This window comes from Cynocephalus volans, chromosome 1 (assembly GCF_027409185.1).
Source record: "Cynocephalus volans isolate mCynVol1 chromosome 1, mCynVol1.pri, whole genome shotgun sequence".
In the NCBI taxonomy this organism is placed as follows: Eukaryota; Metazoa; Chordata; class Mammalia; order Dermoptera; family Cynocephalidae; genus Cynocephalus; species Cynocephalus volans.
Window position 1 is genome coordinate 292054327 of NC_084460.1, and position 17507 is coordinate 292071833.

Below are 17507 nucleotides of genomic sequence, written 5' to 3' on the forward strand. Positions count from 1 at the left end.
GATTCATGTGTTCAGGATGAAATCGAGAGGATGAGATGCTGTAGAAAGCAAGTCAAACCCAGCCCCAGCTCCCCTCTCAACCTCAACTCCTAGACCTTCATCCTAGGAACCCCAATGTTCCAGCAATAAGGAGCTACTGTCTCTTGCCCAACTGGTTCTTTCCCAGCTCTCAAGCTATGTACCCTTCTTCTCCACCTGGGAAATGTGTCCCTACCCCACAGAGGTGGAGTCTCCTTTCTCTGAAATGCCTGGGACCAAATGTGTTTTGGATTCTGCATATTTTTCAGATTTGGAGTTTTCAGATTAGGGATGCTCAACCTGTATTATCTCTTCTCAGAGACCCCCAATCATCTTCCCAGCACCCCAGCAGCTGCCCATTCTCCCTTGTGCTCCTGGAGAACTGGGTTTCACCTGGGTCAGAAGGTCACAGGATGCTCTGTGCACAGAGCTGCTCCTCCCAGCGCAGAAACCCGGCTTGCAGCAGGGGGCTCAATAAAGGTTTGATAAACGACTGAATTCGTGAATAAATGAAAGAGTAAATCCGGCGGGCAGGGATCATCCACCACCCTGATCTTATTCAGCCTGGATCAGACTCTGCTATTTCTGTCCAGTTCTGCAGCCTAAGAGAGTCTCAGAGAATATCAGGTTTGTCGGGAGGGGAAAAAACAAAAGCATTTAAAGGTAAAAAAGATCAAAACTATTTGGAAAGACTTATAAAGGTAAAATAATATGATCTAGACAAGAAAGGACTAGGAGATTGTTTCATAAAGGTAAAAGAAAGTAGTGATCCTGACCCGCACTTTCCTAAAACCAGCTCTGGATGGTGGGAGTTTCAGTATTATGAGCAATGAAACACTTGGGACCGGGCTCCCCCTACTGGCAGAGCTCGAAGCTGCCTCAGACTCCACCTCTCCCTCTGGGGACATTCCTCCTGTGCCCAAGGAGCTGGCTGCCCTCTCTGGTTCTTCTCTGGCCAAAGCGAGTTCAAGGGGGGGGAAGGGGAGTGCAGAAGCAGTGTAACAAAGTTCCTCTTCAAAGCATTTTCAGGGACTCCAATGTTTAGAAAGCAAGGTGGGCAAAAATGACCTGTACACATGGAAGAGGTCTTTAGTGCCCACTGGCTCCTTAAAAAGGAGCCAATGCACCAAACTGGTTAACCAGAGCCATGTGTTCCCCAGTTTTCTAAAATCCCCAAAGGTTGGGCAGCAAATGCCCATTAGGTTGCATGAGGAGGTGGCAGTTAATAGAGACAGAGAAGGAGGGGCAGTGGGGGGTTGTCAGCTGCTCTGGGACACTGTCATGCTGGCTCCCCACCCCACTCCCCAGCTCTGTGCTTCTGGGCAGGTGCTGACTTCTCTGAGCTCAAGCAAAGCACCCAGTACATGTCAGGCTCAGCTGAAGAGACTTCCCTCTGCCTCTTCCCCATCCCCTCGGTGACAATGGGCAGTCTGAGCTTAAATTTAAAACAAAACAAAACACTCTTCTCAGCTGCTTGTTTTTAAAGAGAAAACTGTAACATGTGCGTTTTAGACTTGGGGTAAATCGTGTCTGTGAATGTAACCAATGGTCCATTAAAATATGAAGAAGCAAAAGTGATTTGGGAGATGAGGTGTCTGGCTCCAGATCTTACCTAAGGCCTTATCCAATTCAATTTCCCAATTCTACACCCTAACTGTAATGTCCTCCTCCGAAACAGCCACCTCTAGTTTTTCAGTGACATAGGCCACGTCTACACATGGGATCCATTCATGATTCTCACTGGACTGGCCGGTTACCAACCCGTTACATTGAACACAACCCGGCATACGTGGGTCATAGCAGCAATCGAACCGTTTTAGACTGAGAATGTTCTTACTTCACTGAGGTGTTCTGCGGCACTTCAAAGGAAACCAGACGGCCACCCGCTGAGCTGTTAGAACTGGCATTCCCACAGGCAATATCTGGGATCACCTGGGGAAAAAAAAGGCACTTACTGGGACTTTTGTACTCACAGTACAAAATAATATTGTAAGGCAAAATTCCATGAGCTGAGTCTACTCCGTTCCTTTAGATGATGCTGAAGTGGGGACAGAGAGGGGACAAGTAAAACCTTATGAACTCGAAAGAAAATGAAAGCTGTGCCATTTGATTTTCTAAAATGCAAAAGCCTTCCTAAGAAGTCTAAAATTCCTGGGATTGTTAAACTGGTAAATAGGATACTGCAGGGAGAAAAAGGCGGATTATGCTTCCTGCTCTCTTTCCTTTCATCCAACAAGCAGCCATTGGCCCCTGCTCTATGTTCAGCCTGGTGGTATTGAGGGACTAAATGCTTAAAGAACAAAAAAGTAGCCTTTAAGGACTGGCTTGTAAATGGCAGGTATAAACCTTAATGACAAGGAGAGCGAAGCTTCAAACTTGGAACAGGCGATCAGTATGTGCTATTCTGTGCTGCTGGGTGTTCTCTGTGCTGCTGGGTCTCAGGAGCACGTGCTCAGGCCTTGGAGCTCGGAAGCTGCCCGTCTTCCTGTTGGCTACACCTTCATTTTTTAACTGACACAGTCCCAAAAGTATTATACTGATGTGTATTTAAAAAAGGAGTCCAATTGGGGGCAGAGGGAACTGTGCTCACCAACAAGCTTATTGGGAACACGAGCTGCGTCCTGTGAGGTTCTCTGACCAGCGTATGCATCTGGTCCTCAGGCTGTGATTACTGTCCTCACCCATGACCGTGGAAATGAAGTGACATTAAAACTATTTATCATCACAGAGTTAACTGAGAACAATACAGAAAGTCTCAACAATTTTCTCCCACAATCAACACGGAACAAGTTTCAGCAAACAGAATCTGCTATAGCCAGAATAAATAAAATTCGGAAATTTCATTCTCAAATACATTCTCAAAATATTTTAAAAATCAATGACAGCAACTTTCTTTTTTTATTTTCCAGAATGCCCTATAGTCGGTGATGTGGCCGAAGCCCACTACTGGCATTCAAATATGTGAGTCCAACACATCAAATTTGTGTAACAGACAACTGTCACAGAAGTTTGAGTCCTCCAAGACTTCAAATAACTTTATGTTTTCAAAGCATCCTTACTTCATGAAAAGGGGAAGCCCAAACCTATTCACATGTTTTCCTCTGATACTTTTCAACTGCTTCTTGAACAGCCTAAAAAATGACGGGTGACAAGAAGACGAAGCATTTCTTTCACACTTACCAGCTATAGGACAGCACGACTTCAAATAAATAGATTGAAATGGCTGGTTGGGGAGAAATTTTCTTTAAAGGACACTTTCTTGATAAACTTGGAATCAAATCTAGTTCACATTCAAGAAGGGAGTCACCCAGCAGTGAGGTATTAAAACCCAAGTTCAAAGCATTTATTAAAAGTCTGAAATCAGAACAAGTTCACAGTTTTTTAGGTAGGTCAAAAACATTGCCCTGCAGTCTGAATGCGGCCTTCATAAACTGTGTGGCAATTAAGAAAAAAAAAAAAAAAAAGTGGGTCAACTGGTTAGAATTGCCCAAGAAAATACAAGTAGAATTGCTGCCTACCTCTTTTATTATAATAAAGGAAATTTCTGCACATCTGCCTGACTAATATGTGCTATACAAAGATCTATGTGTTTTTTCATTTAAACAACAAAATATGTAATAATATGCTACCACAGGTCTATACAGACGTCATACATTTAAAGTATAATATATGGGATGAAATTATACCCTATCAATGTCACCTTAAATTCATGATTTGAATTTGTTTCCCAGCTCTTCTAGTAGGCAAATTTATATTTTATGTTAACTTTTAGAGGACTGCTAAAAAACTCTCAGAATGAGACTTTTGAAGAGCTGGAAGATACAAGAGCCAAACCCAGATGGACAAGTTTCAACACATAGAATTTGCTATTGCCAAACTAAAGAAAATTTGGACATTTCATTCACAAATACATTCTCAAACTATTTCAAAAATCAATGATAGCTTCTTTTTTCTAAATCTCACTGAAGTACTGCAAGGTACTAAAAACAGAACATAAACAATGACAAAAAAATAAATAAATAGTTGAGCATAATACTCTGCTATGGCCTAAATATTTGAGTGCCCCCAAAATTCATATGTTGAAGTCCTTAACCACCAAGGTGATGGTATTAGGAGGTGGGGCCTTTGGGAGGTGATTCAGTGAGGGGGTGCAGACCTCACAAATGGAATTAGTGCCCTTCAAGAAGAGACCTGAGGGAGCTCTTCACCCCTTTCTCATGTGAGGTTACAGTGAGAAGGTGCCCTCCATGAAGAACCAGACTCTAAATCTGTCTTAATCTTGGACTTCCCTGCCTCCAGAACTCTGAGGAATAAATGTTTGTCATTTGCAAGTCACTAGCCTGTGGCATTTTTGTTATAGCAACCCAAAAGGCATAGTCCAGGAAGGAAAAGTAGGTCAACAATGAAGGGTCCTGTGAGATGTTTCTCTATATGACTGTACATTGAGCTGTCTGTCCCCAAATCTAAGATCATCTCACAGGAATGTATGTGGATATCATTCCAGAAAATAATTTCATTCATTTTCTTTTCTTGTTTACTCTTTTTATATTAAAAAAAACTATCCTACACACAAGTGCAGACAGGAATAAGGTTAGGCACATTGTCTTGCTCAATGGGTAATTTAAAGGTCTTGAATTTTTATTGCTGATATTAGAATCACTGGAATTATTTTAACATTTCCTGTTTTTTACATAAAAATATATGCAATACAACATTCTCACCTCCACTTGATCCCATTTCATCTCTACAACTTTCTGCCCTGTTTTCGGCTGCCAGGTTGGCAGTGTCACTGTTGCCTGAGAGCGGGGCAGGATTATGTCAGGCTCCTGGGTAACGGGGACAGGCTGAAGCTGCCTGGGGGCCATGGACTCCGTCCAGCCCGAGGCTGGGATACTGGGATGTGCCTGTTGACAGTCGGGACCTTCATAGCCTTCATTGCAAATGCAGAGGTAGCCAACACTGCTGCTGCTGCTGCTGCTGCTGCTGCTACTGCTGCTGCTGCTGCAGTTGCCATGGTGACAAGGGTTGCTGGCGCAAGGATCTGCAACGAGCTGAAATGAGACCATAAATGGGTCAATTATTCCCTCATAAGAAAAGTGGTGCCATCACTGGGAAATTAGCTCTGTGTCTCAGAGCTCCTGCTCTAAGCGAAACGCGGTTCCTGTGGAATACATGCTCTTAACTACTCCTGCTGTTGTGAGGGGGACACTTCCCAAGGTCACCCCATCATCATCTTAACATTACCTTACCACAGATAACACACACCTGGCAAGGAAAAACATAGTGGAGAACAGTCTCCCCAGACCCAGAACCCTAAACAACATTGATTTCAGGGACACGTTCTTGAGAGGAATTTGCTAAAGCAAAAGTAGTTCAAACTGAGGTTCATTAGAAAGATACCAACTTTGACATTTTTAGCTGTTGGTCATGATAAATGATATTAGGAATCTAAATTGGAATCTGCGTTTTCACATCCCAGATCTTTGCAAGGTTTCCTCGTGAGAAATGACTGCCCAATTTATCTGCCCTACAAATGCACTTGTCTCTGTCTCCCAATTTCCTACCTGATCAACAGCCCTTTTTAAGGTGATGCTATTTAATTAAAGTCTTCCACAATGATCAGCTTGCACGGCAATTGCTAGCTAGAAGAAAGTGTGGTGGGGACTTAAACAGAATTTTTATCTCATTATTTTTTAGGGTGATTATAGAGAAATATGACCCCACTGATATGGAAGATAAAAATTTAGTTATATGTCTTTAAATTGTGTTTATTTTCTGAGGAAAGTGCTTATCTCTGAGTCTTTTGCTGCTGACCTCTGAATGGCCATTTGTTGGTACTTGGAGACAACTCCCACTCTACAACAACATGAAAGGAACACCGGCTCCTCTCGAGATAGCACAACGGTCCAGGTATGTTCTCAGTGCTCATTCAATTACAATTTGTTTCTGTGATAAAAGAAAATTAGATCTCGACCCGATATACCCCCAGTTTTTCAGGGCTGATTGCAAAATAGGATTCAGTACAGAATAGACAACAGAGAAATGGGTCCCTCAATTCTCTTGCTGAAATGAGCTCACACACGTGGATAGAATTCTGCATATGGTAAAACAGCTACACGTTCGGCTAATTATCTCCATCAAATGATCTTCAACAAACTCCTTAAGGAATAGTGAGGGATTTTTAGATTGGATTAATGAAGCTCCAAAAATACCACACTAATTTTATGTATTACTCGCAATTCCTTCACACAATCTCAGAAAAGAGTCAATGGATTAGTATCTGAAAAAAAATATTTAATCTGTCAATAATTTAAAATATTTACAATGTATCGACTCAAAGTAAGACCCAAACTCCTTCCGTGGTAGACAAAGCCCCCTTACCTGGCCCCTTCCTACTTTCTGAGGTCCTCTCCTCCCAGGAACTTTCCTTCTCCCTTGCACCCTGCCCTCCTCGCCTTCTTTCTATCCCTGGACTACACCAAGGTCCTTCCCACCTCAGGGCCTTTGCACCTGCTGGGGCCTCTGTTTGCAATGCTTTCCTCTCAGACTCTGCACAGCTCTCCACCTCTTTTCATTCAATTCTCTATGCAAGTGCCGCAGCCTCAGAGAAGCCTTCCCTCACTACGAAATCTAAAATAATCTCTTTTCTTCTCTCATATAAAAACATGAGCTCCGTGAATGTAGGAACTTTATCTGCCATGTCTACTGCTCTATACCCAGCATGTCGAGGAACACAGGATACACGGTGGGGCTTTAAAAAAACTGTCAAAAGGGCCGCCCCGTGGCTCACTCGGGAGAGTGTGGTGCTGATAACACCAAGGCCACGGGTTCGGATCCTGTATAAGGATGGCTGGTTTGCTCACTGGCTGAGCGTGGTGCTGACAACACCAAGCCAAAGGTTGAGATCCTCTTACCGGTCATCTTTAAAAAAAAAAAAAAAAAAAAAAGCTGTCAAAAGAAATAAAAGCAGATAGAGGGGTCAATATTTAGAAAGCAATGCATGATGAGGGAGGGTGTGAACCATTTGTTTAGTCACAATGTTATCTCATTTCTGGTTTATTTTTAGGAAGGCCTCATGAAACGGGTGTCACCTCAAGAATTACTTGGCAGGAAGAAGAAAGAATTTAATTGGCTAGAACAAAGAGGACATTTAAAGCCATGTTTCTAAAATTAACTTTTAAAACATCTCAGTTTGACCTAATCACAAATAAGAATTTTGATACGTGCATTAAAAAGCAGGAATGCATTTATATCACGAGGGATCAATACAAAAATTAATTCTGGAAGTCCAAACCTCCATTGCACTGCTTAGAGTATGATGTCACCAAGGCACAGACCAGCTATCTGGTAGCCAGAGAGACCCCGTGGCTTCTGCTCCGTTGGCACAGCCCACTGCTGACAACAGCCAGCCCCCGGAGAGGCACAGGCTTCCTCAAAGAGGCTCCAAGCACAGCGTAAATCAACACTTCTCTGGAGAACCCATTCAAAGCACGTATACCCACCCTCCTCATGGTAAAGTCTACCAGGCACCACCCCTTCTGCTCCCCCTGTGATGGCCATTCAGAGTTTTCAAAGAACATTGCCACCTGGGAGCTTGTTTGTCCTCACGATGACCCTGATACAGAGAAGTATGCTTCTGAACCTGCATCACCATTGGGAAACAGAAGGGCAGAGGTGAATGACCCATCACAGCCACTACAAAAGAAAGCCAGGACTAGGCCACGTCTACCGACTTCCAGCCAAGAGTCTTTCTGCAACACAGCACACAACTTTGACATCAATTACTGTCATGCCAAAAAAATTCCTGTGGAGAAGACGGAAAGTAAGGATTATATTTTTGTAAGCAACAGAAAGTAGAGATTATATGCAGGCCAATTAAGACCATCTCAAATGCTTTTATAGAATAGTAACATGATGATGATAACACTCAATGATTATTGATGGAGGACTTACTACAGGACAAGAACTGTACCAAGTCTGGAAATGAAATGGCGAAAAATAAAAACAAAAACAAAACCCATAGATTCTGCCCCTAGAGACTTTACATCCAGTAACCTAGTACAAGCACTGAGAACAGCCAGTACTGCCTGCCGTTCACTGAGTACTTCCTGTGTGCCTGCCATTACATGAAGCATTTCACATTTCTGACTTTAGTTCATCCTTACAACAACCCTCTAAGGTAAGTCCATTTATTATTCTAGTTTGACAGCTGAGGCTTCGTAATGTTAAGCAAATGACTGGCTTTGACTCAGAATAAAAGCCGAAGTCCTTACAAAGTCTTACGAGGCCCTTTGTGATCTGCCCTCCCCCCAGTCCCTTTGACCTCATCTCCTACTCTTGCCCTCCGTCACTCGGCTGCAGACACACTCACCTCCTCACTGTTCCTCCAACTCTCCTGCCCCAGGCCCTTTGCACTAGCTATTCCCCTGCCTGGAATGTCCTTACCTCTCACAGCTGCTCAAATGCCATCTTCTGATGAGGACGTTCCTGAGCACCCTGTTTAGCAGTGAAAAGTTTCCACCCCTAGGCACTGTTGACTCCTCTTTTCCTGATTTACTTTTTCCAAAACATCTATCATCTTCTAACATATTATTTTTAAAAAATTATTTAATATATTTATGTTCTCTCTTTCCCCACTAGAACATAAGCCTTGTGAGGTTAGATTTCTCTTTTCTGTTTTGTTTACGTGAGTGTCCCCAGCCCTAGAACAATGCCTGGCACATGGCAGCTGTTGAATAAGGAAGGAAGGAAGTTATATATAAGTAGCTGCCAGAGCCTGTGAGGTGTACTGCTATTTAAAATGGAATCAGGATTCTCCAAGGCCCAGTCCCAGTTCTTGGGAACATAGGGGGAGCCTTAAGTATTCCCACTACAGTGTTTTTAGAGTGATTAAATAACTTTAAATCTGCTTCAAAAGGAGAAATTGTCTCTGCTGACCCAAGAGGTAAGGCAGAACCAGCACAATCTGCAGCCTTTGCCTCGACAAGGGCAGGAAGGGTATGGGCTTCTCGAAGGCCATGAGAGGCTCTAGGCAGAGTGAACCAAGCCACCTGTCTCTGGGCCACTTGGTGAAGCCAGTCACCCCAGTGGACCGTGTGAGAGGTGCTGGTAGATAGAGCTGGGTGGCAAAGGGCAGGTCCCCAGAGCAATGCCCAATTTGCCGTATCCAGGAATCAGTCCCACCAGTCAGGGAATACAGAGCTGAAAGGAAAATAAGATGCAAATCAACAGTACCAAGAGTGCTGTCGTCAGGGCTTTCTAGAAGAGAGAACTGCACGAACAGTGTGTGGGATTAGATGAAAAAGGACTGATGCAGAGGCCAGAAGAAAAGAGGACAAAAGCTAAAAATGAAACTTCCAATTGTATAGATTTCTAAAGGGATTCAAAGCAGTCGGTGATATGATGGAACATACACATGCACACACACACGCACGCACACACACACGCATGCACACACACACACATGCACGCACACGCATGCACGCACACACACACGCACACACGCACGCATGCACACACACGCATACACACGCACACACACACATGCACGCACACACACGGGGATACAAAGTAGGGAGTTAATGCATCACAGGGTCACTGATCCCTTTTTTAAAATCATTTCATCCTGGGCCGGCCCGTGGCTCACTCGGGAGAGTGCGGTGCTGATAAAATCATTTCATCCTAATGCTACTTTCTTGGCTTATGTATTAGTTGTTTCACTAACAATGACGACTACCTGCCATTGTAATTCTCTAACACTTCAAACTAGTTTCATTAAAAAAAAAAAAAAAACTATCTGTTTCAATTCATAACAACAAATGTAAGATAAAATGCAATCATTAGCTTTTAAGCAAAATCCTGGCATCATAAATATTTATTGTAAGTCCTGTTTTTCTGTGTATAATTTATTGAGATTTTTTTTTAAATCTCACAGGGAAAAAGTCCTATTGTAGAGGTCGCTACCGTTCTTGTATTCCATTAAGTCTGAACTATAAGCAGGTAATAACCAAACTGCCAAAACGCATAATGAGGCAAAATATCATAATTAATACAGCTGACTTTGAGAATACTCAAAATTTAATAGGTGATATTTTCATAGCTATAATCTTCAGCTTCTAATGATGTGGAAAAGTGATTAGGCCTTTGTAATATCATCTATAATAAAGAGTAAAGAGAAAGCCCATGAGTTAATGATTTTTTGCTTACAGTTAACCTACAGGCTCATTTATTAAATGCTGTATGTTTGCTGCATCAGATTAATTCATCTACCTAAGCCAAATTTTTTCACATCATGGAACTAACCTGAAACTGCTCTTTTCACATTTTGTTTCAGATTTTTCGCCTCTGTCAAATAATTTATACTACAACCAAGAGCATTTATGGGGACTGGCACAGAGTAAGATGGGAGGCCACACCTGAACAAAGGTGCCTGCTCACTTGGGACTTGTGATTCAAAGGCAGTCACAGTGTGACACTTTGGCCATGGCCTGTTTTCCTTCTTTATATTGTCTGTCACCCATGTTTCTGGCAATTTCCATGTCCTCTGCAGCATATAAACAGAAGGATGAAATGTCAAATTTAAAAGAGACCCATTTACAGGTCATTAGATATAATAAGCCAAAGCTAATAGGGTGGCTTCTAAGTGTGAGCACCTGCGTCTGCATTACCTGGGCAATGGTGAGGCCTGGGGAGATGCACATGAAACCTTCCTAGGTGACCCTTTCCCACTAGTTTAGAGGATTTATGGGCTTCCTTTCTACCTCTCCTGTACTTGTAGAGAAAACTCAATATGGCTGATCAGTAATTCATGTGACATTCGTCAAGCACCTATGATGTGCCAGGTAGGATACCTAGAAAAGGAGTCAGGAAGATGAAGAAAGCCCAGTCCTGGCCCTCAAAGAGCTCTCAGTCCAGTGGAAGAGTCAGACACATTAACATGGGCTCCTCCTGAGCAAACTGTCAGTCATATGCCCTGTTTCTGCGCAGGTCCATGATGGTGACCATTTGGTTGACGAAGTTAAAGCCCCCCTTTGTATTAAACTACCTGAGAAGTGTTAATGGTGAGAGAGAGAATGAATTTGATGATCGCAGGTATGAAATGAGAAGATTATGAGCAGGTCTCAGAGCCAGTCTCACTTACAATGACAATGGCAGCTTTCAACAAACCCAAGGCAGCAACTCCAGATGCTTCCAGCTAGAAGAGGTAGTCTGGGGGCTTTCTAATAGACAATGGAGCTGGCTGAGTAACCAGAGTCCTGGTGTGGGTTCTGCTCTGCACAGGTGGGTGGGAGGCTCAGGAAGAGATGCTCACCTGCTCGGGACACACATTCCTCCTGCGTGAAGGCAGGATCTGGAGTAGAACAACGTCAGGCCTCCTCCAGCTTGATGGGTTACGGTTCTATTGACAGCCACCTGACTTTCATTGACACTGTTTTCAGAAGGTCCAGAGAAGAACTGAGCAGACTGGAGGTCACCCCCTCCCTCATTTGTACCCATGCTCAGAGGGCAAAGGCATTCGGGGGAATGGGAACCCAACAAAGCCCAGGAGGAGAACTTACACATTATAGGACCCAGCACCACACTGGTCACTGAGGGGACCCAGGGGGCCCGTGGCACTTACAGAGTAGTGAGAAGTAAGAGGGAGGGACAGAAGGGAAATGACTGAAGGGGGATTTGTGTGCAGTGTTAAGAAATAAGTAGAATGGACTGTGATTTTAGTAATATTCTGAGCCACAGAATCAATTAAGGAACTTTTAAAATGATTTGGATATAGATATTAGTATTATAGGAAGAAGGGGTGTCTTATTAAACAAGAAACAAAAACAATAGCCTGGAAGCAGGGTTTCTCAACCTCAGCACTACTGACAATTTGGGCTGGATAATTCTTTGTCAGGGGCCGCCCTGTACATCCTAGTATGTTTAGAAGCATCCCTCATCTCTGCTTACTAGATGCCGGTGGAATCCTTCCCTCCAAGTTGTGACAAGACAATCAAAAATGTCTCTAGACACTGCCAGTGTCCCCTGGGGAAAGATCATCCCCCATTGAGACCACCGCCTCAGTGGGACAGATGGATGCAATTTATTCCTTCAAAACATTTTTTAAATATCTATGACTCCATAAATAAAATTAAAAGGAACAGTATAATGAAGAAAGATATGTACAACATCTTAGAAAGAACTAAATCCTTACTTTATAAATAATTCCTATATATTAATAAGAGATAAACACCTCAATTAAAAGAGCAAAGAAATAACAAGCAATATGCAAAATGTTTAGTACAGAATCATGCCACTTTGTCTTATTTTAAACACAAAACACAACGGTATATATATTTGTCTGTGTATGGAAGGAAGGGCAGGAAGGTAAAATAGACCATTGTTTTAGTAATTTGTCTGAGCAGCAGAATCAATTAAGGAATTTTTCAAATACAGATTCCTCAGCTCAGAAACTCTGAGAGTGAGGCCTGGAAACCTGGATCTTCTAAAACTCCCCAGATGATTCGGACCACCTGGTTCAAAAGCCAAAATTTAGAAATTGTTGGTATAACGGGGGTTGGCAAACTACAAATCCAGTCTGTTTTAGTAAATAAAGTTTTATTGGAATTCCCCCACAGCCCCCTGTGTGACTACTTTTGCACTGTACCAGCAGTTGAGTGGTTGCCACAGAGACCATCTGGCCGACGAAGCCTATGTGATATTTCTTATCTGACCCTTCAGAGTGCCAATCCCTGATTTAGACAGCGCAGACATTGGGGTTCACAACAGGAAGCAAACAGGTAGGTGGGGTCATGGAAGGCTTCAAAGAAGAAAACCATCCTGAACAGGGCCATGTAAATTTGATAGTAATAACATCTATTTTATTTTTTTTTTTTTTTTGCCCCACCCAACTCCCTTACTGGGCTGGTGTGCACCAAGTGACTAAATAACAGAAGGACTCTTGCAATACAACTTCAGGGACCAGATGCACTTTTAATCACCATCGTACAATAGATTGTAGCAGAATGAATCTTAGCACTGGGAAAGGAATACTTACCTAAATAGTCCACCACAAAATGAGGCCACAATGAAGGGTCATACCCCCATCCTTCCTTCGCTGGGAGAAATGTGGAAATCATCCCCCTACCCTCTCATCCATTAACTGAACTAAACAGAGATGAGCGACAGGCAGCCCACTGCAGAGGCTAACTATAGGAATAGGTGGAACCCTGGAGCAGGAGGGTGGGGAAGGGTCACACAGACCAAGGGGCCTTGAAATAGCAACTGGGAGAGGGGGACCAGGGCAAAGATGATGCCAGAATTTAAAGTTTAAGGTTACTGGAAAAATGAGAATGAATAATTGCCGTCACGATGTACTATGATATGGTAGGGAAAGTCTGGGGTTCTACTCTCATTTGTGGGTGATCTTGGACAAGATAAGGAAGTTTCCTGTAGCTCAGCATCCTCAGCTTTGAAAGGAAGAGACAGGACTACAGAGCTCTAATGTCCTTTCAGTTCTTAATACTGAGTTTCTATGTCCAAAATAAGAATTGCACTGGTTGTAAATGTCATCTTTATGCTGAAAGGAAAATGAACAACATTGGGTCCAGTTGTCACAGTGTTTTTGTCTTAAAAAAGAATTTTTCCCACTTTCTTCAATAAAGATCTCAACTATATCCCAACACCAACTGCTTACCCACTGGGAGTAAAGATATGGAAAAAAAAATTCACTATAGTGCTTATGCCAGTAGGAGACTCAGCCAAGAAATGCATCCCAAGAATTTTTTTCCAAATCCAAATAATAAAAATGCTCTTTCACTTTACTGAATCAAGAACTATGTATCTTAGAGAAATACACATTCCCATGTTTTGATATTTTCTTACTTCCGTATTAGGGACTCTAGATTTACTCAAAAAAGTATTCCAAGACTAATCTGGGAAGTCAACTTTTCCCCTCAATTCTGAGTCAACTTTCTGGAAACCAGCCTGTCCTGATTTTTGCATGTGAGTTGAGTCACATTTCTAAGTAGGCTAGAAGGAAATTACAAGCAGAATTCAAACTTGTGACTATCAAATGAATCCACGAAAAACAAACTATTACATGTCTAATAGTTTTCCTACTTTTCATGATCTCTCTTTAAAACATGCTGCATTTGGAAATTATCTTGAAATCATAGTACTTTTGCTTTAGTCTGGTTGACACGCACAGTCAATAGGCATACTGATGAATCTTTAAACCCTGCTCAGTTACAGATATATCAAAAATTAAATGAATTGTTCTTCAAAACCCTGGCACATCCTTGATCTCTTGGTTTCCAAATTTAACTAAATCTTAAGGGATCACTCTCAATCACATTTACTGGCATAGGCACAGCAGCCTCCAGTGAAATGCCTTTTATTCTTTTTTCTTTTAGTCATCCAAAGACCAGTTTCTTGAATCAGAAACTTACAATTTCAGTACATACGTTCTTGTTTTCCTGTCATCAGAGACACTCATGCATCCTAGCAAACTCTTTTTATAAAAAAACAATGCCACGAATAAAGGAAATATGTCAAATTTTGCCTCCCTGCCTGCTCAGGAAAAAAAGCCTGCAGACAAACTAGGAATTAAATTTCTTATGAAGATCATATGATCTTCTCAACTGATGCAGAAAAGGAATTTTATTAAATTCAACATCTACCTGGAGTGAAGACTTTCAGCAAACTAGGAATAGAAGGGAACTTTTTTCATCGGATAAAGAGTATCTACAAAAAACAAACCCTCGGCAAATGTAATACTTATTGCTGAAATGCTGAAAGTTTCTCTCTGAAATTGAGAACAAAGCAAGGTTTTACTATCACATTCCATTGAACACTGCACTAAATGTTCTAGCCGGTATAATGAGACAAAAATGAAAAGAAGGCATGGGGACTGAGTAGGAAAAGAAGCTGTCACAGTTCACCGACTACATGATGATGCATGCAGATAAATTATTAGAATATGAAACTTCAGTAAGTTTGCTGGATACAAAGTCAAATTTTTAAAAAAAATATCACATGTCCATGTATCAGCAACAAATAAAAGATAATTTTTTAAAAGGTGCTCTTTATAATATGTCAAAAAAAAGTCAAATACCTATGAAGAAACCAAGTGAAAGAGCTGCATTATCTCAACAAAGAGAACTGTAAAAAAGTAAAACAGTGTTGAGAGAAATTAAAGAAAATATATAAATGGAGGAATAGCCTAGTTATGGATTAGAAAATGTAATATTACAAAGATTCAAATTTTCCCCAAAGTGATCTACAGATTCAATGCAAATGGCAACAAAAATCAGAACAGTTCTTTCTCTGTTCTTGTGTAAAATGGCCTAAAATAGCCCAGATACTCTTGAATAAAAACAATGTGGGGGCTTGCTTTATAAAAGATTGAGAATTTTAAAGAGCTAGTGATCAGGTCGGTGTGATACTGACAGAAGGATGAACAAATAGAGAGACAAGAAAAAGAAATGATTATCTGTGGACACAACTTCTGGAATATAGCAGTGGGATAAACGCGGTCTTTTTAATAAATTGATATCCATCTGGAGGAAAATGAAGCTTTTTCACTCTCTCACACCATACACAAAAATAAATCTCAATTGGATTGTAGATTTAAATATAAAAGGTTCAGGGAAATGCAAATTAAAACCACATTGAGATATCACCTCACCCCAGTTAGACGGGCTATCATCAAAAAGACAGAGAATAACATATGCTGGAGAGGATGTGGGGAGAAGGGAACACTCCTACACTGTTGGTGGGACTGTAAATTAGTACAGTCATTATGGAAAACGGTACGGAGGTTTCTCAGACAATGACAGATAGATCTACATATGATCCAGCAATCCCACTTCTGGGTATATACCCAGAGAAATGGAAATCGTCATGTCGAAGGGATACCTGCACTCCCATGTTCATCCGAGGTGTATTTACAATAGCCAAGCTATGGAACCAACCTAAATGTCCCTCGATGGACAACTGGATAAGGAAAATGTGGTATATATACACCATGGAATACTACTCTGACAGAAAAAAGAATGAAATTCTGCCATTCACAGCAACATGGATGAGCTTGGAGAAAATTATGTTGAGTGAAATAAGCAAAGCACAGAAGGAGAAATACCACATGTACTCACCCATTAGTGGGAGCTAAGAGAAAAAGAAGAAAGGAAATAAAGACCATGGTGGTGCATTGGACTTGCAGAGAGAGAACAGACTTAGGGGTGCAGAATGGGGTGGAGGTGTGGGGAGGGGAAGGGAGGTCAGGGATTAATTGGGTGGGAGACACAGAATAATTGCAATTTGTGGTGATGGGCATGCTGATAGTACTGATTTGGCTATGACGTCTTGGGTACAAGTGGTGATGGTCAGCTTTGTACTCCACGAATAACCAATAAACTAAAAATAAAATTTTAAAAAAGGCAAAAATTAAGCTTCAAAAAGATAACAGAGGAGAATATTCTTATAATGTTAAAGTAAACAGATATTTAATAAGCAGGACACAAAGATCACTAACTATAAAAAAGACTATTAATGAATTGGATGATGACAAAATTATAAACTTCTTTTCATTAAAACACACCAGTAAGAAAGAGTAAAAGGGCAAGCCATAGATGGATGAAGATATTTGCAATACAAGTAACCCACATGGGCTCATCTCCAGAAATCTTTATAGTGGTGAAGGTAGAGGGCGAAGGCAACTCCATAGAAAAATGGGCATGAGATTTGAACATGTCTATTCACAAAAAAAATTATATCCATATAGCTAATAAATCTAAGAAAAGTTTCTCAACTTTATTAGTAATTAGAGAAATGCAAATTAAAATCACATGGAGACCACTACCTATTTATCAGCATGACTAAAACTAAATGACTGACTATGTAAAGTATGAGTGAGGACACAGGATAACAGGAAGAGTATATTGTTACATCTACTTTAGAAAACTGTTGGGCATTGTTTACCCTGTGACCCAACATTCCACCTCTATGTATATGCCTAACATAAACACTATCAAATGTGCACCAAGACATATACAGAAACACTCTGGTAAAGGACAACTGTCATATGATCAGAATAGCCATTATGGAAAAGGTTTGGTAATGCATCTGGAAATACACAGATGAACGGCACAAGGCCTAAGATTACTGATTAATGGGGCAACAAATGAATAAGACATAATTTTATTGCAGTGAAAGCAGAACCATGAGATGTTCATACAGGGTGCCACAAAAAACAAAGAGTGGGGCACTTAACTCACCGAGGGAATTCAGGAAGCCTTCCCATGTAAAGTAAGTCTCAAGAGTCAAGGAGGAGCTGTGTAAGGAAAGGAGCAGGAAAGGGGGCTCCTGCCAGAGAGAGCAAGTGCAAAGGCCCTGAGGCACTGGCGGGCCATGCACTGAGAGAAATACACGTAGTTCCATCTCACTGAAGAATAGGCCACATGTCAGGGAATTTTAAAAGAATATTTGCTGAGAACGATTAATTTGATTAATCT

At 41.5% G+C, this 17507-nt stretch overlaps 1 protein-coding gene across 1 annotated transcript in view; it reads right to left on the minus strand.

The window, feature by feature from the left end:
• DNER (delta/notch like EGF repeat containing) overlaps nucleotides 1-17507 on the minus strand; it is a 353549-nt gene that overhangs the window by 201331 nt on the left and 134711 nt on the right. The window contains exons 2-3 of the mRNA XM_063077946.1: nucleotides 4740-5069; nucleotides 1856-1950 (exon numbers count right to left, since the gene is read on the minus strand). Coding sequence (XP_062934016.1) covers nucleotides 1856-1950; nucleotides 4740-5069 — 425 coding nt within the window. The remainder of the gene's footprint in view (nucleotides 1-1855; nucleotides 1951-4739; nucleotides 5070-17507) is intronic.